At 36.5% G+C, this 22,584-nt stretch overlaps 1 protein-coding gene across 2 annotated transcripts; it reads left to right on the top strand.

Annotated features, from left to right (window-relative positions):
• Positions 1–4,254: 4,254 nt before the first annotated feature.
• txlnba (taxilin beta a) lies at positions 4,255–19,348 on the top strand. 2 transcript variants are annotated; one of them, XM_016242646.1, is made up of 10 exons: positions 4,255–4,435; positions 5,709–5,994; positions 6,932–7,023; positions 7,542–7,712; positions 12,597–12,791; positions 14,697–14,816; positions 15,571–15,645; positions 16,889–16,981; positions 17,487–17,582; positions 17,662–19,348. In XM_016242646.1, the coding sequence occupies exons 2-10, from the start codon at positions 5,712–5,714 to the stop codon at positions 18,871–18,873; spliced, it is 2,337 nt and encodes a 778-aa protein (XP_016098132.1). In that variant the 5' UTR covers positions 4,255–4,435; positions 5,709–5,711; the 3' UTR covers positions 18,874–19,348. The 2 variants fall into 2 exon arrangements, with proteins under 2 accessions (XP_016098132.1, XP_016098133.1); XM_016242647.1 differs by lacking the exon at positions 15,571–15,645 and adding an exon at positions 15,437–15,511.
• The last annotated feature ends 3,236 nt before the right edge of the window (positions 19,349–22,584 follow it).

The following is a 22,584-nucleotide window of genomic DNA, read 5'->3' as shown; positions in this document are numbered from 1 at the left end:
ATATACTAAGTGAGATCCATTATAACAGTCTGTCAGTGGAGTTTCTGCCCTGCTGCTCAGAGGTGAGTTTCACAACATCATGTTTTTACAGCTTAATGCTCTGCCGATGCTGTCACTGCACTGCATGAAAGAGCATTGGATACTTACTTGGGCACTATGAACATATCCATTAACACGACACTGCTATGAGTCAGTCTGTGATCACACCATTTTAGGGGCTAAAGAGGTATTTTTCATTTAATAAAGCTTCATAGCCATTGCTGCTGTTGATGTCTTCCTCTGAGATGTGTAATTGTTCCGTTTTGCTTGCTTAGATAAGCACTCTTGTTGGAGAGTGATTATTTTTTCCCATTTGCTTGTCTTAAAGGAAATAGTACTTGTGAGCCAGCAAAATGAATAGGGTTAGAATTTTAGTGAAATTATCAAGAAAAGGAGAAAAGGGGAAGCGCAGCAGACCCAGTTGACATCACACATGAAAGAAAAAACACAAAACAGATATCTTTGATACGATTTTTTTTTTGTCCTGGTCAGCAGTGAGAGCAAATTGAGACTGGCTTAAAATACATCTGTCTCCATCTAGTCTTGAGAACTCACAATTGTCACACATTGCGCTCAAAGTTTGTGACCAAACCAAACCAAAACATTGTCATTAAAAATTGGCTCAAGATGATCTTATGTCAACAACTGTTTCATTTTTGTTTTTCTCCTAAAAGTTTTTAGGGGAACATCTGAGTCAAAATTCGCTCTAGCGGTTAATAAACAGAACTGCGTGCGTCTTGCGGAAGGACATTGTATCCGGAGCTAATTCTCTCTGTTTATGTCTACGGCGAATCACGCAGGTACTGGGCTACTCAGCGGTACCTACCCGAACCAGTCTAAATAGTCAGAATATAAACACTTATTATAGATGTACCGTAGTGATTCAGGACAAGCTAAAAACACGGTTTGGAAAATGGATTCATGGTGTACTCGCTTATTATATACATTTTGTAAATTTTGAACACAAAAAAGTTACGGACTGCAGCTTTAAGTAATATCAAAACTACGAATGATTCAATGACTCATTAGTTTTTGAACGAATCGACGTATTGATCGATCCAGCGCGATCACGACTGTTTTTTTTCACAGAACAATTCAATAAACAAGAAATTAAAGTTGAGTAACTTACATTTTAGACACAATATTTGCAAGGTTGACAGTACTTTGTCTTCTTTGCTCAGCTAACACGAAAATATAGGCCTATCCAAAAAAAATGAAGATACATTAGAATTTCCGTTGCGTTTCAGAATAAATCAGCGTCTTTGAACGAATCAGTTGAATGAACGATTTAAAATAACGGCCTCTTGTCGCCACCTATTGTAGTATTGGGCTGACAGTCGGTCTGGAACGCGGAAACGATACAAAGAGTGAAAAGTCCTAGTGCTGTTGAACTGTAGCTACTAAAATAGGCTAAACGCTCTTGAAACGCTAATTCAAACATCGAAACTAACTGATAACACTTAAATGAAACTCAAACTCCAAGTCCTTATAAAATGTTAAACTTCTGTTTATAACTAATAAAATGTCGAGATGGTTTTTTTGTACATTACCGCATTCCTTTGCTCTTAGAGGACTGGGTGCAAATTGCAATGAAGTCAACGCAGAGGGATGTTGACTGTTATAATTGCCTTCACTGTGGGAATGTTGGTTGTGCTCATTCCTAACAGTCAGCTCTGAGCCCCCCTGTGCTTTCCAGTCTCTGTTACTGTGAATCCAGACACCTCCTCCAGCCTGCATTGCACAGAGATACTGTAACCTACAAACAAGTCAGTGACATACAATGTCAGGAGAGCTGCTGGATTGTGTCTCTTTGAGAGCCTGAGGAGAAATTCTCTCTGTTAGCTTATGCTACATGCATGTGTGACACATCGTCCCATCAAATGCTGCTCCGTCTCTGCCCTGAGAATAAAACGCAAGCAAAAAAAAATAAGACATTCACATTTCTCAGAGAAATCTGTATTTCACTTCCATTTTTCATTGAAAATGCGTATTCACGATTCATTTGCACTATCAGAGTTCTCTGATATTTTTAAAAAACGGATTTGTTTTTTTCTATAAAAGTCAAACAATAATACACAGGTAAAAAATAAAACTATTTTAATTTAAATCAATATAATTTCTATGTATTAGTGAGTGTTCTTGTCTTGTTTTCCTGTAAAAATATTTTTCAGAAAAAGTTTACAGGTTTTTATATGATGTTGCTGTTTTTTTAAACATTAACCTCACTAAATGTTGGTCAATTAAAACGAAAGGCTGTAAGTCTTAATATACTATGCAGTTTTAGTTTTTCTTCTCAAGTAAATTCCTCTTTATTTAAAAGATATTTAGATATTTTGTGACAGTTTAGAAAAGTAAATATGATTCAAATAACCATCTCATTTGAATTTTTTTACCATCTGCTATCAACTTCAACAACAAATCTGCAATTTAAAAATGACAAATGGCAGAAAGCTTAGAATATAGCAAGCCTCATTATCAACCATTAAATACAATGTGTGACAGAGCAAATTATACACAGGATATGTGGACATTCCTGGCTCTGCAACACAGTCCAAGGGTCAGAGTGCTTTTGACAGCACCTGGAGAGAAAGGACAGCGAGGCAGGAGGAGACATGGACATCTTACTTAATTTGACTGCATGAGTCAGCAGCTCATTTAGAGGAGCTCTCAAGCCAAAAATAAATAAAAAATGGAGCAAGATTCTGTTGTGACTTTGTCAAAAGAGTCCTATGCCATGGAAAACAGGAAACGAGCAGTTCTGAGACATATCGTTCATTCTTACAAGCTCATCTGTGCCTATGACAGCAAAATCTACAAGGCCAGAAACATTGGTCGAGTCCTTGCCTCTCCAGCTCTGTAACATGCTGACAGTTGCGGCGAAATGCGATTCAAGGTTAAAGAGACATTTATCAAAACACCCAAGCAAGACACTTTCAAAGAACAAGGACATTACAATCATTAATTGAGATGCAGGGGCTGAGAGAAATAATTAAGCCTGTAGCCAAAGTCAGAATCATTTCTATCTGGTGATTAAAAAGATTCCCTAATAAAAGCCAAAGAGGGTGAGGATTATCAGAGAGACGACCTGCGGTAAAGACTATCGCCCACCACTCTTTACAAATTCTTAACATGACCCTCCAACAGTTTAGACTCATTGTGCTTTTAGTAAGAGCTATTGCAAATAGCAAAGTAATGATTCTGATGCCCAAATTTGCTAATATCATTGCGTAAAAATGCACTACATAGGTCATACATTAAAGACCCCATGATATTGTTTGATGAATGGGTGGGTAGCCGTGTTTCACAGTGGCATGCCAAATATTGTTTAATATTTAGAAATGTGCAGAAAAAAAACGCTGTTATGGAGTGAGTCGCACTGGAGATGCTAATCACTTAACAATTCTCCATTTGCATGATTTGAAGTGATTAGAGTGCAATTGACTGGAATTATGGTGGACAAATGTGATAATAAATGCTAATAGGAGCTGTGAAAACCCAATACTAAGCAGATTGTTACAAGAAATTGGTCCTTAGGCATTCACAAGTCAATAACTGTGAGGGCTGCTAAGATTTGCATGTTAACCCAATAAGGCCAAGTGTATCATATTTAATATGCAAATTTCTAAGTGTTCTAAATTATGAAAATGATCAAAAATTTGATGTAAAACCTGTTGTACACAACCTACTACATGCCTTCTGTCGTCTGATTCAGAGTAACCTCCAACCTCCTGACAACTGATATTTAACATGCATTTTATGTAAGCCGTCTGCTATACTGTTATAATCATCTCATTGATTATATTGCAAGCTATCAGAATTTAATTCATTTTTGGCCATATTAATATTAGCAACTGCACCAAATTGCATATTTTTGCTCAAGTTTGGCCTCTGAGATTTTTTTCCTCCTCAAGTATGCGCTCCATATTCTCATTATATCATACTTAACAAAAAACACATATGGAAACTTTATTTTGATTTTCTTTTAGATTTTGTCTAAAGGTTTAATAAACTGTTCCATTAAAAAAAATCTGACAATCATTTAATATATCATGCTTTAAAAAAAAAAAAAAATAAATAAATAAAATAATAAGTATAGTAGATAACTATCTATAATAACAAGTCTGAAGCCTTTCAAAGGATATTACAAAATTAGCTCCTCAGCTGTCTTCCTGAAAAGCCTGAGTAGAAAGATCTTGACAGGCCGATTCTTTCAGAGTGTTTGGACAACGCTTCCATTGGTGTTCCAGTGGAGGTTATTTTGAGGGGCTCATGCTGTCAGCTGTTGTCTCGAGTCCTTTTGGACCCTCCTCACCTCTCTCTTTCACTCTGATAAAACTGTGGACTGGCTGGTTCATTGTCCTCCTTTTCTATTCAACCCCGAACAGACACGTTTAGGGTAAGTCTTGAGCTGTCCTATTTTATTTAACTATAGTTGATGTTGAGCTGAATGTCACCAGTTTGTCTTTGAGAAACTTTTGGTTGGATTTATTTGACTGTACATTTTGTTTCAGTCATTATAGTGTGGTTTCATTATTATGATTAAGTAATATGAAGACAAAACCAATGTGCTTATGTGCTTCACTCTTAGCCTTGTTTAGATGTAAACTGATGTTTAGAATAGTTATAGTTTTTTCCACTTTGTGTAAAACTGCTACCATTGACATCAGAGTGTACGTGGTTAGAATAAGAAATAGCTTGTCCATATTTAGAGGGTCCAAAAATAGCGTGTGGCTTCACAACAGGTGCCATGTTGCTGAAGGAGGAGGAGTGATGGGTGAGGAGGAGGGGTGGATGCATGCACATGGGGTTTGGAATGGGGGCTATAATTTTAACCTGATAAGCAACAGAGCTGGGACATAAACAACCTCTGGAATCTCAGAGTTCATTCCACATGAAATCAGCTGTGTAGAGCTGAAGGGCTTCAGGCCTGGCGCTATCAGTGACACATCAGATTTAGAGGCTCAGCGATACTCTGCCACTGTGATTTGTGCTATTTTCTCCACACCCCGTCCTCTAGCCTTCTGTGTCACAAGCGGCTTTTTACTGTATTTTTGATCAAATAAATGCAGCTTTGGTGAGCATAATACATAATATAAATATAAACACACACACACACACATACATATATATATAAACATATTTAGAAATATTAACAAAATATCAGTACATGTAAAAAATCTAAGCAAGACAAAGAGATAGATATAACTAATTAAATTGGCCATCGTTATTGTATAGACAAATTACTTTACATTTCCCTTCAGTTATTTCCATTTTTACATTTCTGCAATTATTTATTTTTCAAGGTCACTTCTCTATTATCCGTATTGTTTCTGCCTAAGGCAAATACATTAATAAAATTTTCTTTAATTTCCCCAAATTTAAATTCCCATTTCTTACAAACAACCTCATGCATATCGAACATAAATTCCCTCTATTTATGCAAACATACCACAAACTGGCCAAAAGCCATCCGTCTTCACTTTAGTGGCTGGTGATTTCAGGGAGTCATTTCAAACCTCTCTACAAGTAATGCATAATCACTTCTCATTAATTTCAACAATCTCATTTCAGCATCAAGCTAGAGTGTAATCAAGGAACTGGCTGCTCTACCTCTGCTAATCAATCTGCTTTCTTATGAAGCACTTTTATGATATATTTAACTTTTGCAGCATATGATGGAGGGCAGTGACCAGACCTCTGAGAACGCCAATGAACAAGTAAATGACCCTGAGGAGCAGCCAGTGGACCCCATGGAGGACTTCAGCCGGCAGCTAGAGGATATAATCAACACATATGGAGCGGCATCAAGCCTGATGCAGGAGCAGATCTCCATCCTGGAGTCTGAGGAGATAAAGGAAGAGGAGGCAAAGGCTGATGAAGAGGCTGACCCACAAGAAGCTGGTGTCAGTCCAGAGAAGGAGCAAAAAGCTGATAAGAAACTCCTCAAGGGCCTGGGTGAGCAATCTGCCTTTCTTCTGTTCGCTTGATAAACAGAGGAAACGTCTTGAGATTAAACAGACAAACTAAAAGTCTAAACCTCACAAAGAGAATTTTCATTTTGCTCAGCATCATAAAACATCCCCTAGTATTGCCAAATCAGTCAATAATTGGTCAAGAAATTACATGGGCCATTCTTTGAAATAGGTGCCATTTTAAGGTTGACAACCACATAAATAATAAATTACAATGTGCCACATCAAGTTAATCAAAAAATACAGCAAAAAAGTCATTTAAAATAACTATTGTTTTCTATTTAAATATATTTCAAAAAGAATTCCAGTGATGACAAAGTTGAATTTTCAGCAGCCAATAATCCAGTCTTCATTGTCATGTGAACCTTCAGAAATCATTCTAATATGTTCATTTGGTGCTCAAAAAACATTTCTTATTATTATCAATATTGAAAAACTTGGAATATAGCACAAAAAGGTTATGAACCACTTCTACAGTGCTTTTTATGCTTGTTTTTTGTATGTATATATATATATTTTTTTTTTTTTTTTTTTTTTTTTTTGAGATTTACAGTATATAGAAAAAAAGACAACCATAAGGTTTGGAATGACAAGAGAGTGAATAAATAATGACAGCGTTTTCATTTTTGGATGAACTATCCCCTTTAGGCCGAGTATACAGTGGGGCAAAAAAGTATTTAGTCAGCCACCAATTGTGCAAGTTCTCCCACTTAAAAAGATGAGAGAGGCCTGTAATTTTCTTGTGCCTTGTTTGCTTCTCTCAACCATTTTATCGTAGTAAACACTATCACGCTGTGATTTCACCACTTCTCCCGTTGATTTATTTTGAAGCTTGCATGCAGAACTCTCCCTTGTGGGCTTCCGCTCATCTTCTTTATCTTCTCTTTCTCTGATCTGAACGGAAAACGCTTGTCTCGTAGGTAAAGAGGCCGTATCCTTATTGCAAAGCCTGAACAAGCTCGACTCACCAGAAGAGAAAGTGGAAATGGTGTTGAAGAAATACACTGAGTTGGTGAGTATCCAGACCCATGAGAGAACGCCGCTCTCTGAACAGTTTTCACCGCCGACAACAACAATGCATGGAGGACAGTTAAGAGGAAACAAATAGAACGCAAACTGGATTGACACGGAGAGAAAATAAAAGAACGCCTGGTGTGATGTTAAGAGTGGTTTCACTGATACTGAGATGACCTAAATATTCAATGCTCTGGGCTGAACGTGCAAGTCTGAACACAAGGCCATATGCCACACAAGAAAGCCACAACACTCTCTTCAATTTGAGAACACAAAGATAATGACAGGGACACGTAGAAAAGAACATATGATGGAAGACTACGAGTAATTCTCCCAGTTTTGACAAAACCAGGTCTTGTTCTCAGAAGTAAACGAAGGGCCCGTCATTCCAAAATCCTCTTGAGGACAACCAGACAGACATTATCTAAAGCAGCTTTAGACCAGCCAGAGGTGTTAAAGCCGTGTATAAGAGGATGTATGGATCACACATGTGTGTGTTTTGTGCATATGGGGCAGGTGGAGGAACACAGGACTGAGAAGAAACAGCTGGAGCAGCTTCAGCAGAGACAGGGTCTTCTGGGCAAGCAGAGAGATCAGCTTCAGTTCGAGCACAGTCGTGCCATTCTGGCCCGCAGCAAGCTGGAGATGCTCTGCAGGGAGCTTCAGAGACATAACAGGACACTGAAGGTGAGAACATGATCTGCTGACAGTTTTAAGAGAATTGAGTTGTGAAAGAAAAGTCAAGCTATGGTATATCTTGGTAGGTTTATTTTTGTGTATGTTTTTATGTATTTATGAAAAGAAATCTGAATTCTGAATTGTCTGAATTCATTCTGTTTTTAAAATAATTATGCCTATTTTCTTATGCCATTCAAATGTTTGGGGTCAGTTAAGGGGCCAGCTGTTCTTTTTAAATTTCTATTCATCAAAAAATCTTGAAAAAAAGTATCATGGCTTCCACAAAAATATAAAAAATTTTAACATTGAAAATAATAATAAATGTTTTATGAGCACCAAATAAGCATATTTCAGTGACACTTAAAACTGGAGTAAATTACATGTATAAAAATGACATATATTAAAATTGGAATAATATTTCACAATTGTATTATTTTTACTGTATTTGTAATCAAATTAATGTAGACTTTGAAAGCATAAGAGACCTCTTTCAAAAACATTAAAAAATATTACTGACCCCAATCTTTTGAACAGTAGTCTGATAACGCAAATAAAAATGCTAAACTGCAACAAATATTTTCATTAAAAATTCACAGCTGCATAATTAAATATACTCTTTAAACCTTTAGGGTTTTTTTAATAAAATGATTTTATATATTTTAGTATGTTTTTTTATATATAGGCTCTGTTGGGTAAATTAGTTGACCACAAAAGCAAATTTTATTAATATTAAAATTATTTACAAAAATAATAATAATACTCTTTATTCAGTTGCTTTATAATAATACTCAATTGGCCAGTTTACTCAATACTCAATACTTCAATTGTCTCATATTTGCATAAGATTATACTGTATTTATAGGGGATGTTGCTATTTTTCTATCACTACACAAACAAAAGAGTATTATAGGTCAAATGCTTACTTGAAATATTGCTTAATATGAGACAAGAACCACTTAGAAAGAAGAACTTGTAAAAATTATCAATGTTTTGTTTTTATGTGCCATTTAGGGGTACATTTATCTGAAATCGATACAGTAAGACCACAATAACAGACCGTAACTTGTTTGACATGTGGGAGAGTGTTGAGCATCTGACTTGTTTTCCTGTTACCTGTGTCAGTGTTTTGATTGCTGAGATTGAGTCGACTCAACTTCCTTCTGAGGAGACAGCGTCTTAGAGCCCAGTGGGACGTTACTGCAGTGACTCTGTGTCTCTGCCTCGATGAGACACTGACTTCTCAGTCTCAAAGCGCTGCTGACAGGTCACTATGACAAGAGGGATAGCGTTACTGAGCTTCAGTGGCATTTGCCCTTCTTTTATAAATCAAACGTCAAAGAGAATGTCTCACTGGCTCAAATCACTGCAGAGGCCATGGCCTCCTGTTTTTCCATTCTGTTGGTGCTACAGTGACTACATCTACATCTCAGAGAGAATCTGCTGAGTTTTTTATATTTTCTGTGCTAATTTTGAGGTGAAATCTGCTGAATTCTGCATAATGGATTTAATAGTGCAACTCCTTAAAAAGATTTAATATTGTTTGAGTGTGAACCGAAGAACGAGTGATAGTTTTAACAGATCTTGGGTCAGTTTTATAATGTAGGTTCATTTTTAATAAATGTAATGTATTTTAATATGCGTGTATAATACAAAAGGGTGAACAATATTTAATTGCTACCTAGTTTGCCAAGCCCTGCCCAATAACACATATGCATTACACATTCATAAATAAAATAACACAAATTTGACAGACCGTCATATTTAATAGTGTTTAATTATTTGGTTATTTAATAGATACTCTTTGTGAAAACATTTACAAGTGATTTGTAAAAGGTGTCATTATACTGTACATATTCAGGATGAGTTTTCATTGCAATTACACCATTTTGACCAGCAGGTGCCACCATCCTGTGGTGTTCTGAGAGCATCGAAACAGTGAATCATTTTGCAAGGGCAAATTATTCAGGGTTTCAAAAAGCTTTGTTTCTCCCATCACTACCTTCACCATTCACGTTCACGCTATGCGTTTGATTCAATAAAAAGAACAGACTCATAAGAGTCATTAACAAGAGAATGTGTATTTGTTTGATTCTTTAAAAGATCCGGTTCATAAGAGCTTGGGAATCAGACTTCACTGGTCGCGCTGTATGTTTTTGATTCATGTAAACGGTTCTGAATATTAAAAACTGCTACTTAATTTGTGAATGCCTCTCTCAACTGAGATGCCATATTTTACAAAACTGTTATTCAGCACTTGAAATGTTTCCAGTTGTCAGATATAGCTGTCCACTCATTTCTTTCACTCTGCCAAACAATTATGTTGCCTTCCAAGAAACAATTTCACCTCCATTTGGTGAATGTGTATATAATATGAAAGATGTTATGAATCTAGTGCAAAGCACCTGGAGCCATTTTCTCTTTGCAGTTCAGCAACTGATTTCAGTCCATTTGTACTATTCAACGAAAAAGGTGCTGGAGGACTTTGTATAAGAAAAGGTAGTGGTTTCTGTCCCAGCATCCACACACACACACACACTTTTTTTCTGTTTTTGTGGTCTGTAAGGTGACTCAGAGGAGCTTTCGAATCATGTTTGTGTTGTTTTTTTCTCCTCCGGGCATTGAAGATATTAAACTCTTGCTCTAATATGAACTCTGCATGCCTTTGGAAGTTGATGCTATCCTTCCCTAGAGGCTGGCTTTGACCTTGTTCACTCCCCAGTCAATTTTATTCAAGTATTATGGAAGCTATTAATGAGCGGGTCAGAGCAGAACAGCTAAGCCCTGTGTGTATGTGCGACTCTCAGCTATGAGGACCGTAAATTAGATTTAATCTGGGGTCATTTCCTTTGCGCTTATGTGAGTGATTCACCTCCCTGATGAGCTTGCGTAGTGGTAATACAGCTTCACCTTTCCCAGGTGGGAGCTTGAGACTCATGCCATGTGTAAACACGGGCAGGCAAACAGATTCAACCCTGGAGAGGAACATTCCATGTGTGGATTCCTTACGAATGGCTGAGTCAGGAAGCTGGCGCTTCTGAAACAAGAGCTCGTGTTTACAAAGCGCACACATTGGATGGCAGGCCTGTTTAACATTCACACGTCTAATCCCAGATACTAAAAAAAGGATAATATTGTTTATTTAGTGCCACAAATATAGATCTCATATAGCTTAATATGTCAATTTATAGCCTTCACCACTCACACCTACTTTAGTGTAGTTAAAGTAGTGGTTAGTGCACCTGCTTTGGACATGTTGAGCTATGGTGCTCAAGTGGGCCACTCAGGTTCAAGTCTGGCCTATAACATGTCCATTCCCTCTCTCTTCTCAACTTCCTTTCACTTTTCACTATATAAAATAAAAGCCCCTTCCAAAAGGTTGTTCCTTACTGACATACTACTTTTATTAAAAATAATCAGAGGCGGACAGTAACTAAGTACATTTACTTGAGTACTGTACTTAAGTACACTTTTTGAGTATCTGTACTTTACTTGAGTATTATTTTTTCTGGGAACTTATGACTTTTTTAGTTTTTCCCACTAGGGTTTTTAACATTCTAAAAGCTTTTTATTCCAAAGATACTACAAGCTAGTCAGTGTATTCAGTAGGTGTAATGTATTGTAAGTTGCTTCAGAGGTATTGCAAATACTACGTACAACAATAAAACAGTGCATTGACATAAAAAAGGAAATTTACTTTTGATACTTAAGTACTTTTAAAAGCAAGTACTTCTGTACTTTTACTTAAGTAAAAATCTGTCTTTACAACTTTTACTTGTAATGGAGTAATATTTGACCAGCAGTATCTGTACTTTCACTCAAGTAATGGAGTTGAATACTTTGTCCGCCTCTGAAAATAATACATTACATTTTTTTAAACGAAGGTTGCATTACAACTCTCTTGTAAACTTTGTTACTTCTCAAATGCCTTTTTATATATTTTATGTTAAATAATCCCAGACACAGACTTCCAATCTGTGTTAATATGAAAATACAAAAATCCATCATGAAAGTATTATATTTAATATCATATATTTTTTAGAATGATCATAATCTAAAAATAAGTGAAAAACATAAACCATTGTGCATTTATCAATCATTTCCACACAATAAATAATGAAATGTACATTTTTATTAATTTGTAACACATGTAGATTAGTTACAGTAATTTCCACCACATTAAATAATTTTGCCACTAATAAAGTTTAATAAAAAATATGTGCATGTTTATCAACCAGTTATTTAATGCTATTTCCATGCTATTATAGTATTTATTCATATTTTGTATTTTCATAAAAAATATAATATAATGTTTTTATTGGTTTCTATTGGTTTAAATTTAATGTTTATATTGGTTCTTAATATTTATATTTATTTCAATTTAATGCATTTTATATTTATGTTTTAGTTTTAGTCATTTTAGTACTTCAACTTAGTTTAGCTTATTTCTAATTTTCGTTTAAGTGTTTTTAAGTTTAGGTTTTTCATCTAATATTTATATTATTTGAGATTTATTTTAATTAACAAAACGTTTTTTAAATAGTGACAACACTGTTAGCATGACTAAGATGAAATATGTAGTTATGAATGAAGCAACAACCAAAAACAAATCATGGTGAATATCACTTGTGATCAATACAGATGTCAAATACAAACTTTTATATAACTGTTTGTATTTAGGCTATATAAAATGCAAACACATGTTTAAAATATAATTTCCATCACTGTCATTTCTTCTACAGAATGCTATCAAATACAATACGTTATTTGACTTTACCATCTAGTCACAGCTCCATCTCACACCCTCACGTAATACTAGATCTAGATTGCTTTCATCACTTAAGACTGCACATTCCCAGATTTCCCACTCGTTTCCTTCTCTCGTTTTCCCTGCAGGAGGAGAGTCTGCAAAGGCTGCGGGAGGATGAAATGAAGCGGAAGGAGATCACCGCTCATTTCCAGAGCACGCTGGTGGACATTCAGAATCAGATCGAGCAGCACAGTAACCGCAACAACAAGCTATGCCAAGAGAACAGTGATCTGGCCAGCAAACTCAAGACCATCATAGAGCAGTATGAGCGGAGAGAACAGGTACCGACAGAAATCAACACATTACATTAAACACACAAGACATATCAGTACATATACTGTACACATCTAGATCTGAAATGCATTAAATCCACACATAAGCAGAGCTACAGCAGGCCCACCTTTCACAGTGCTTCTGCTGCATAACAGAACTCTATATTTCCAGCTACACAGCACTGTGCTGTTTATGTGGGCAGTGTGAAGAATGTAACCTGTTAATACGGGCCCTAAAATAAATATATGCTTGTGGTGTGAAGCAGACCGAAGACCTGTGCAACAAAAGCCAGCAAAATGAATTGAGTATTTCAAACACCCCAATATCTAACACATCTGTCAAAGCGATTCAGTCACAAATCCATTTAAAGCTGCACCCCGAGGCACAGTCGAGATTAGATTTTGGTACAAGTAAGTGTGCACCATAAGTGATTGTGATACATTTGATAATACATCCGATTGGATTTTTTTGTTCTGGTCCATCTGAAAAGTTTAATGAGCCATTTCTGGGGTTCCAAACTTATTTCAGACTGCAATTACATTACAGTCAAAAATTCTGAATAATTAAGATTTGTTTTATGAAGTCTCTTATGCTCACCAAGGCTACATTTATTTGATCAAATATACAGTAAAAACAGTAATTTTGTGAAATATTATTAACTGGGGTTCCAAACTTATTTCAGACTGCAATTACATTACAGTCAAAAATTCTGAATAATTAAGATTTGTTTTAATGTCATATGAAGTCTCTTATGCTCACCAAGGCTACATTTATTTGATCAAATATACAGTAAAAACAGTAATTTTGTGAAATATTATTACAATTTAAAATAACTGTTGTCTATTTGAGTATTTTTGATCAAGTGCAGCCTTAGTGAGCATAAGAGATTTTCAAAAACTTTACAAAATGATTCCACATTTTTGACTGGTAGTTTAAAGGAGCAATTTTTACAGTCACTATGCATAAAAACATATGCATGTTTTAGAGCTGCCAGAGCTGTAATTTCACAACATGAGGTGGAGGAAACTACACACTCACACTTTCTAAACCTGCTATATGCACAGCAGATACTTGTATTTTTTTACTTTGACTCAGTGATTCACGCCTGGTTTGACAGTGAATATTGCACCTTGTAGAACACTCTGTATCTAATCACATGAAGATCGACAAGCCTGATGTGTGGGGAAGTTAAACTCAATCTGTCATGCTGATGGCTACCACAGAGACTGCTCACACAGACTTTGACTCAGTGATTCACGCCTGGTTTGACAGTGAATATTGCACCTTGTAGAACACTCTGTATCTAATCACATGAAGATCGACCGGTGGAATGACAAGCCTGATGTGTGGGGAAGTTAAACTCAATCTGTCATGCTGATGGCTACCACAGAGACTGCTCACACACTGCTGTGTGGTGGGATAAATCAGACCCCAAGAATTTAACTGACTCGAGAATAAATTGTGCAGTGTGTCTCTACTGCCCTCTGCTGGCTGCGGTAGAGACACACATCATATGAGGATGGTGCCACATTCTTAATATGATTTACACAAGAAGAACATGTTCCTGGAACAACATCCCTATTGACCAATCACCACCCTCTGATTTTAGGCGTAAAAGGATTGATGCGAAAGCTGTTCCAAGAACAACAAAGGATGTTGATCCTGGAACATGTTCTGCGTGTGGTGTATCAGAGACAAGCACAAATTTTCAATGTTAAAATGTACTGCGTTAAATGTTGTTCCCAGAAATTACAAAAGCTGGAAAAGGAAACTACAAAAATAAAATAAAATAAAATCCAGCATCCCCACGACCCGAACTAGGACAAGTGGTTTGGACAATGGAATGGAATTAAAGAAATAAAATCTGCTATGACCCCATTGCGTCTAAATGAATTTTCTGTATTTTTATGCAGAGTTTAGAGAAGATCTTCAAACACCGAGATCTACAGCAGAAACTGTCTGATGCCAAGCTGGAAGAAGCCAACATGCTCCTCAGTCAAGCTGAAGAGAAGCACAAAAGGGAGAAGGAATATGTAAGACACACAGATCTCCTATTCTGGCTCTTCAGATTTGCCTCCAGTAAAATGAAGGGCAGGCAAATTCATTTGCATGTTGCATGCTTACAATGAATTGAATTACAAGCAGGGTCTAAAATCAACAATCATCAAGTGCCAAAATGCAATTAATAACTGGCTTGTAAAAGAAACTGCAACATAATATATTAAGCTTTCAGACCTTTCCTGTTAAGTGAAGTGATGAATGTGTCATTCAAATGAAGCTGTCAGCTGAAGAAAACATCTGGTGTGAATTGCAAGTCTTCTCAGTGAAATGTTCCATCAAACGTTTATCTTGGATCTTTGTTTTGTCCCTATAATTGCATGTGGCAACACATGTGAAATATACCTCACATAAAGGTATTGAAACAAAATTACAATATTTTTGTGATACAAAGTAACTTGCTCATCTCAAGTGACAAAATATCTATAAAATAAGTAAAAAAAAAAAAAAAAAGGATAAATATTACATAGCCTATATTAATAACTTAAATGTTCTCACAATTGGCAAAAAGTTCATTTTGGACCCTGTTTATAAAAATGTTTCAGTGAATATTAAGAATTGGCACATGTTAACATCTCACCGTTTATGTTGTTAGTTGCTTAAAGAGGCTATTGAAAAAACAAAGAAATGCTACACAATGAGGGAGCAGGAGTTACAGATGAAGAAACAGGTAATGCCGAGTTCTCGGTCTCTCTCACCTGTTTGTGTGTGTGTCTTGTGTTTAACCAGTTACTCACTCAGGCTGCAGAGTGGAAACTACAGGCTAAAGAGCTGAAAGAGCAGCACACTGTCATGCAGGCCCAGGTGAATATCTATCGCTGTGGCATTAGCCACAATCCAACACTCTCTCCTCTCTAGCTGTGGTGTTTCTCTCGCTGAGCTGTGTGACAAACCACATACACCAATCAATCTTTAAAAGGCAATTTATGGTGATGATTCATAGCCATTAGGAGCAATTGCACTGTCTGGATATATTTAAGTTGAGATGGATAGATAAATTACAGACGGATGTTTATGAAAAGCAATAATGAGAGCTTTACAGTTCTGTGTAGACCATAATAAAGGACTTTTAAGTGCCTCAAGAAATAGTTTACCCAAAAATGAAAATTCTGTCTTCATTTACTCACCCTCATGTCGTTCCAAACCTGTATGACTTTTTTCTTCAGTGGAACACAAAAGAAGAAATTCTGAAGAATATATTGATTTGCTTTTTTCCTTTACAACAAAAAGGACACAAAAACATCATAACTGGTGCATATTGAGAAACATGATTCTGTCTTAGAGCAGAGAAATCATGTAGATACTGTTTAACTCTTTAAGGAAATTAATGTGACAACATCTCACTGTCTCTGAATCAACAAAGATGATGAAGCTCTTGAATTTGGGTTAATTATGTTGATGGCTGAATGGCGGCTTCCCCTCTCTCATGGCTCTATTGTGACAACACAGACAGAAATATATCATTTCAGTGAATTATTATAGTTCACAAGCGTCACAAGTGCTGAACAGTAAATACAACCTGGATGAGTTTCACTGCTGCTGTCATAAATAATAAGTGATGCCTTACACATTACACACTGAGTCATTGCAGAAAGTGTTCACTTATTTAAAGCTTTGTGTTTTTGACTGGAACATTTGCCTTGACTAATTACAGATGGATTGTGTAAAGTGCAGCTGCAATATCAGCGATTAACTCTTTCATCTTTCCATCAGGTCCATAATGTCAACAGAAGAATGAATAAGTAAATTAATGGATGTATGAATGAATAAAAACAAATAAATATTTATTTATCCATTCATTAATGTGTTAATTCACACTTCATAAATAAATAAATACATACATACATGCATAGGAAAGAACATATTTTGAACTTTTTTTTTCTTTTTCCAAAATAATATCAATATATAAATATATACAATTTAAAAGGAAGGCCAAGCTGATAAGTACAAATGTCATTGTCATCATGCATGTTTCTCTTACTGTACTCCAAGGTATTAATTTACAATGATTTTCTGAATGCTGCTAACACTAATTCTCTTCTTACAGATTGTGTTGTACTCCCAGAAGTTTGATGAGTTCCAGAACACACTAGCAAAAAGCAATGAAATTTACATCACTTTCAAACAGGAGATGGACAAGGTTTGTTTCGTTATGCACACTTTTACTGTCTAGAGCCAAAAGTTAATAGGAAAAAAGTGTGAAAAACAACTTATTAGTTTTTTACTTGTATTCCAGTGAAAATATCTAAACGATAAATTTACTTGAGAAGCAACACTGCATAAGATATTAAGACTTTTTCTTCCAGAAAAAGTTTATTTAAAAGTGTATTTTGCACTGTCAGATTTTTCCACTTTATTTTAACTTGTTTATACTTAAACAAGAGACAAATCTGCCGATGCAATAAGTTAAAATACACTCGTATTAATGCTTCAATCTCTGAAAACAAGTCTTAATCTCTTATACATTATTGTTTCCAGTAAATGTGTCTTTCTTCAAGGATTTTTGGACATTTTAACTGTAAAAATAGACAAAAACACTTTTGTTAAGAATAGGATTTTTTTTTTTTTGCAGTGAACAATTTAAAATGCCTTTGTCTATTTTAAAGAATATAAGTATTATGCTGATCACGTTTTTATTTGAACAGATGACAAAGAAGATGAAAAAGCTGGAAAAGGAGTCAAACATATGGAAGACACGGTTTGAAAGCTGCAATAAAGCTCTTGTTGAAATGATTGACGAGGTAATGTACACACATGACTTGTCAATATTTGATTATCATTAGCGTTTCACTTACTAACTGATTAACTCCACTCCAACAGAGATCAGAAAAGGCCAAAGAGTTTGAACTCTTCACTTTGAAAATTGACCGTCTAGAGACTCTGTGCCGAGCACTGCAGGATGAAAGAAAAAGTTTATATATCAAAATTAAAGAAATACGGTCCTCAGAAAAGGCAACTCTAGCACCTGCAGTGGATTTGCCCCAAGTAGATGAGCTTCCAGAGCTTGTCCAACTTCCTAAGTCAGCTCCCAACCCCATGTTGACCGCAGAGATGAAGAGGCTGCGAGAGGAGCAGATTCGTCTGCAGGAGTTTGCAGCTTCCTTGGTAAGTTCCATAACAGATTATGCTGGAGAATCTGACAGTGAGGAAGAGGAGACGGCACAAAAGATTCCAGCAAATCCTGAGGCTACCAAACTTGAATCCTCTGAACTAGCGGATAAACCAGAATCAATACAAGATGAACCCTCTACCACAGAAGAAAACAGATCAGAGGTTGTTAGTGTAAATGAAGAGAAGCCATTAGTACCCACAAATCCTGAACCCACCAAACCTGAGACGGAATCCAAACTTTCTCAAGAGCCTCTACAACCAGAGATCACTGAACAACAGACAGGAAAACAAGAGTCAGTCAAAGAGGAACCAAGCCAGGAAGAGGCGACAAAAGCAGAAGAGACAGTCGAACAGGAATCCACTCAGCCAAAGCCTGTCATGAAAGAAGAGTCCAAAGATGAAGCTGTTAAACCTGAGCTACCTGAACCAGAGCCTCCCAAACAAGAGCCCCTCAAACAGGAGCAGCCAAAACCTGTCATAAAAGAAGAGTGCAAACTTGAAGCTGTTAAACCTGAGCTTCCTGAACCAGAGCCTCCCAAACAACAGCCCCTCAAAGAGGAGCAGCCAAAGCCTGTCATAAAAGAGTGCAAACATGAAGCTGTCAAACCTGAGCTACCTAAACCAGAGCCTCCCAAACAAGAGCCCCTCAAACAGGAGCTGCCAAAGCCCGTCATGAAAGAAGAGTGCAAAAATGAAGCTGTTAAAACTGAGCTACCTGAACCAGAGCCACCCAAACAAGAGCCCCTCAAAGAGGAGCACGTTGAGAAAGCCGCAGCTGCCTCTGCGGAACCCAAAGCACAGGCGACAAAACCTAAAGCCTCAAAATCCCAAGAGGCAAAAGCGAAGGCCGGCAAAGCCCAGCCTAAAAAACAAGGTTCAGCCAAGAAGAAAGTTTCTGCAAAGGGTCAGAATAAAAGCTAAGCCAAAATGTATTACCAAAGAAGTTTTTTTTTATCATTTCTAGATTAGATTGTTTGTGTAGTTAGACAAGTCTGGCTGTTGACAAGTTTAAAGACCAATTCACACTGCACTGACAGATGCCAATAAAAGGCAACGGACACATTCGTAAGGTTTTGTCTGATCGGTGTGTTACGCCTGTCAGCATCTGTTGGTGTTGGTCTGTGCTTGTTTTTGCCAACAGAATGTTGAATTAGCATTTATCGAGTCTTGGAACGTCTGAGAAGTGACGTAGACCTACTGTACTGGGTAGGCATTGGTCTGGGTCTGTCTGTGCAGTGTGAATTGACCTTAAGTTAATACAGATGATGACAGACTGGTCGTAGGACACGTTCCTTTATGAAAGTTTATAAGGATAAATTTTACCTTTATGAGTGTGATACTTTTTCCCTCTTGTAATACTTCTTAGTACCTTCAAATAAACATCTGTTCTTGACAATCTTACAAAATGTTCTCTTTCACAAAGACATTTGGTCATACAACGAATACAATTATTAATGTAAAGCACTATGTGAAAAAGGCAGCTAAACAATAGGTTTTCCAATGTTCTGGACGGTGCTTCTTAAAGGGGTCATTGGATGCTACATTCACTTTTACAAGTTGTTTGAACTGAAATGTGTGTTGGCAGTGTGTGTACACAACCACCCTATAATGATAAAAATCCACCCAGTGTTTTTTTTTTAATCTACTAAAATCTTTACCCCTTTCTCAAATCAAGCCGATCTCAGAAGCCTGTATGTGTGACATCACAAAAACAGGCCCCGCCCACGATAGTTTGATTGACAGTAGCGTTTCAGCACAGCATCTTACCTTAGACCCGCCCTGAATGAGCTGTCATCAGTCCGCCAGTGTTTCACCACCAGAGCAGATGTAGACAAGAATGACTCCTAAGCAATTGAGGTGTTCTGTTGTTGGATGTAATAATGAACATAGCAGTCGTCATTTACTCCCGACATCTGAGCCGCTGAAGATGCAGTGGATTACATTTGTTTTTGAAGGGAATGTGCCCCCGATCTACCTATGTTCGCGTGAATCATTCGTGATCCAGCTTCACCTACAGAAGTGAGTATTTTTAAAGGTTAAAGTTTTTTTTAATGAATTGTTTGCTTTCACTGTTTGAAAGTGATGCAAATCGCCTTTCCTAATAATGTGCTAATTAGCAAGTCTCACGATGAATGCAGCTAAAGTAAACAGTCCCTCAGAGAGCAGCTCGGAAGAGAAGGGCGGGGTCAGCAGAGCTCATTAACATTTAAAGGAAAATGCTACAAAATGGCTTGCTCTGAAAAGAGATTATTTTGACAGGGTAAAAAAGGTGTTTTTTACACTACCATTGAGAAATTTTAACCAAACTATGTTACAGACTTTTCATTAAGACCTAAAGAATCATATCAACTTGTGGAAAATGGGCATCCGATGGCATCCTTTAAGGTGTTTGTTAAAGGGTTAGTTCACCCAAAAATGAAAATTAGACCGTTCTACTCACCCTCGAGGCATCCTAGGTGTATATGACTTTCTTCTTTCAGACGAATCCAGTCGGAGTTATATAAAAAATTGTCCTGGCTATTCCAAGCTCTATCATTTAAGTCAGCAGGTGTTGCAGTTGAACAGTCCACAAGTCATCTAATAAAGCGCGTGCATTAATAATAAACGTGCCTCACACCGCTCCGGGGGTGAATAAAGGCCTCCTGTAGTGAATCCATGTGTTTTTGTAAGAAAAATATCCATATTTCAAAGGTAATAAACACTTTTCTCTCACTTCCGATATCTGTCATACGCGAAAGCCATTCCAGCGGATGACGAAGCACGTATGAGCAGCGCGCGCACCTCTGAGATATGCTAGTCACACAAATTTGTTTGTAGGAGCAGAGGAGAGAAGTAAAGTTTCCTTACTTTAGCAATGGAAAACCAGTCTCCTCTTGGTTTATATCGAAATCCTCTGACATTTTTCTTTGCAAATCCTCGGTTTGTACTTCTAATTCATGACCGTCATTTTGTTTTGTTCTCTCTCTGTGTTCGTCACTAATCACGCAACGCCGACGTCTTACGTCATCCGCCGGAACGGCTTCCGCGTATGACAGATAACGGAAGTGAGAGAAAAGTTTTTAATATGTTTGAAATGTGGATATTTTTCTTGCAAAAATGCATGGATTCACTACAGGAGGCATTTATTCACCCCCCGGAGCCGTGTGAGGCACGTTTTATTATGGATGTGCGCGCTTTATTTGACGACTTTTATTAGGCCTATATACACCATGCTATAGGCCTAATAAAAAATAAATAACTTACACAAAGTTTAAACATAAAAAAGAACGAAAATCAGCAAACACTGTGGAACCAAATAATTAGCACTGCCGCTGCGCTTGTCTACTAGCTGTCTTCCGGTTTGTATTTCCACAGCGTGAAGGTAAGGTCGCACAAATTTGTGACCCTGGACCGCAAAAGAGTTTTTACATTGAGATTTACCCATTATCTGAAAGCTTTTGTAAATAAGCTTTCCATTGATGTATGGTTTGTTAAGATATTTGGCAGAGATACTATTTATAAATCTGGAGGGTGCAAAAAAATTTTAATATTGAGAAAATCGCCTTTAAAGTTGTCCAAATGAAGTCCTTAGCAATGCATATTACTAATGATAATACATTTTTGATATATTTACGGTAGGAAATTTACAAAATATCTTCATGGAACATGATCTTTACTTAATATCCTAATGATTTTTGGCACAAAAGAAAAATCGATAATTTTGACCCATACAGTGTATTTTTGTCTATTGCTACAAATTTACCCGTGCTACTTATGACTGTTTTTGTGGTCCAGGGTCACATTTATCCTATGAATGAACCTCTCATTTTAAAATCTTCCCAGTCTATTGATATTTGTTAAGATATCTGCCTCGACCGTTAGCAACAATGCACATCACATAACTTTCATTAACTCGACAATAAGCAAATCCACTTCACCAGCTAATTACTCTTCAACACCGATGCTATATACCGCAAAAAACGGAAGTTCAAAGTCAAAATTCTAAAGATGGCTCCGCACTTGCTTCTCTGACGCAAAATATCTATTAAATTAATATCACTTTTGTGAATAATATTCGGGAAAACGGCACTTTTGCTTGTGTGATATTACTGATCATATATAATTATTAAAAAATATAAAATGAGTGATACACCATAATCTCAGCTCACACATCGTTAAAACAACAATTGTTATCGTAGGCGATATTTATCATCTACGATAACAATTGTTGTTTTAACGATGTGTGAGCTTGAGATTACGGTGTATCACTCCTTTTGGAAAAAAAAAACCGAGTTTGGACAGCCCTGCTTTAGATCATCTGATCTTGAGTTACTGTATGTAGTAGTAATGTGTAGCTACTGTGTTTGGCTTTTGTAGAGATATAATCTTAGACATATATTTATAAGGCTTTAAAATTTTAATTTTTAGCAGAAAAAATCATGGCCAACAAAAGTCCAGCAGATCTAATGGTCTGGTAAATGTTAACTGACATTTTATAGATGCTTGTTGTATTAATTTTTTAGGAATGCTTTATTATTAGACAATAACAAACATGCGGTAGTTACTGTTTCCACAAAAGTTTGTTGTTCCACAAGTGTCCACATATTGTTCTAGTACATTTCAATTTTACCTAAAAATGTATTTATTTCTCTC

The sequence above is a fragment of the Sinocyclocheilus grahami genome, unplaced genomic scaffold, assembly GCF_001515645.1.
Source record: "Sinocyclocheilus grahami isolate Dianchi unplaced genomic scaffold, SAMN03320097.WGS_v1.1 scaffold667.1, whole genome shotgun sequence".
NCBI lineage: Eukaryota > Metazoa > Chordata > Actinopteri > Cypriniformes > Cyprinidae > Sinocyclocheilus > Sinocyclocheilus grahami.
Note: the sequence above shows the minus strand (reverse complement) of the source record. Positions and strands in the feature narration are given on the sequence as shown.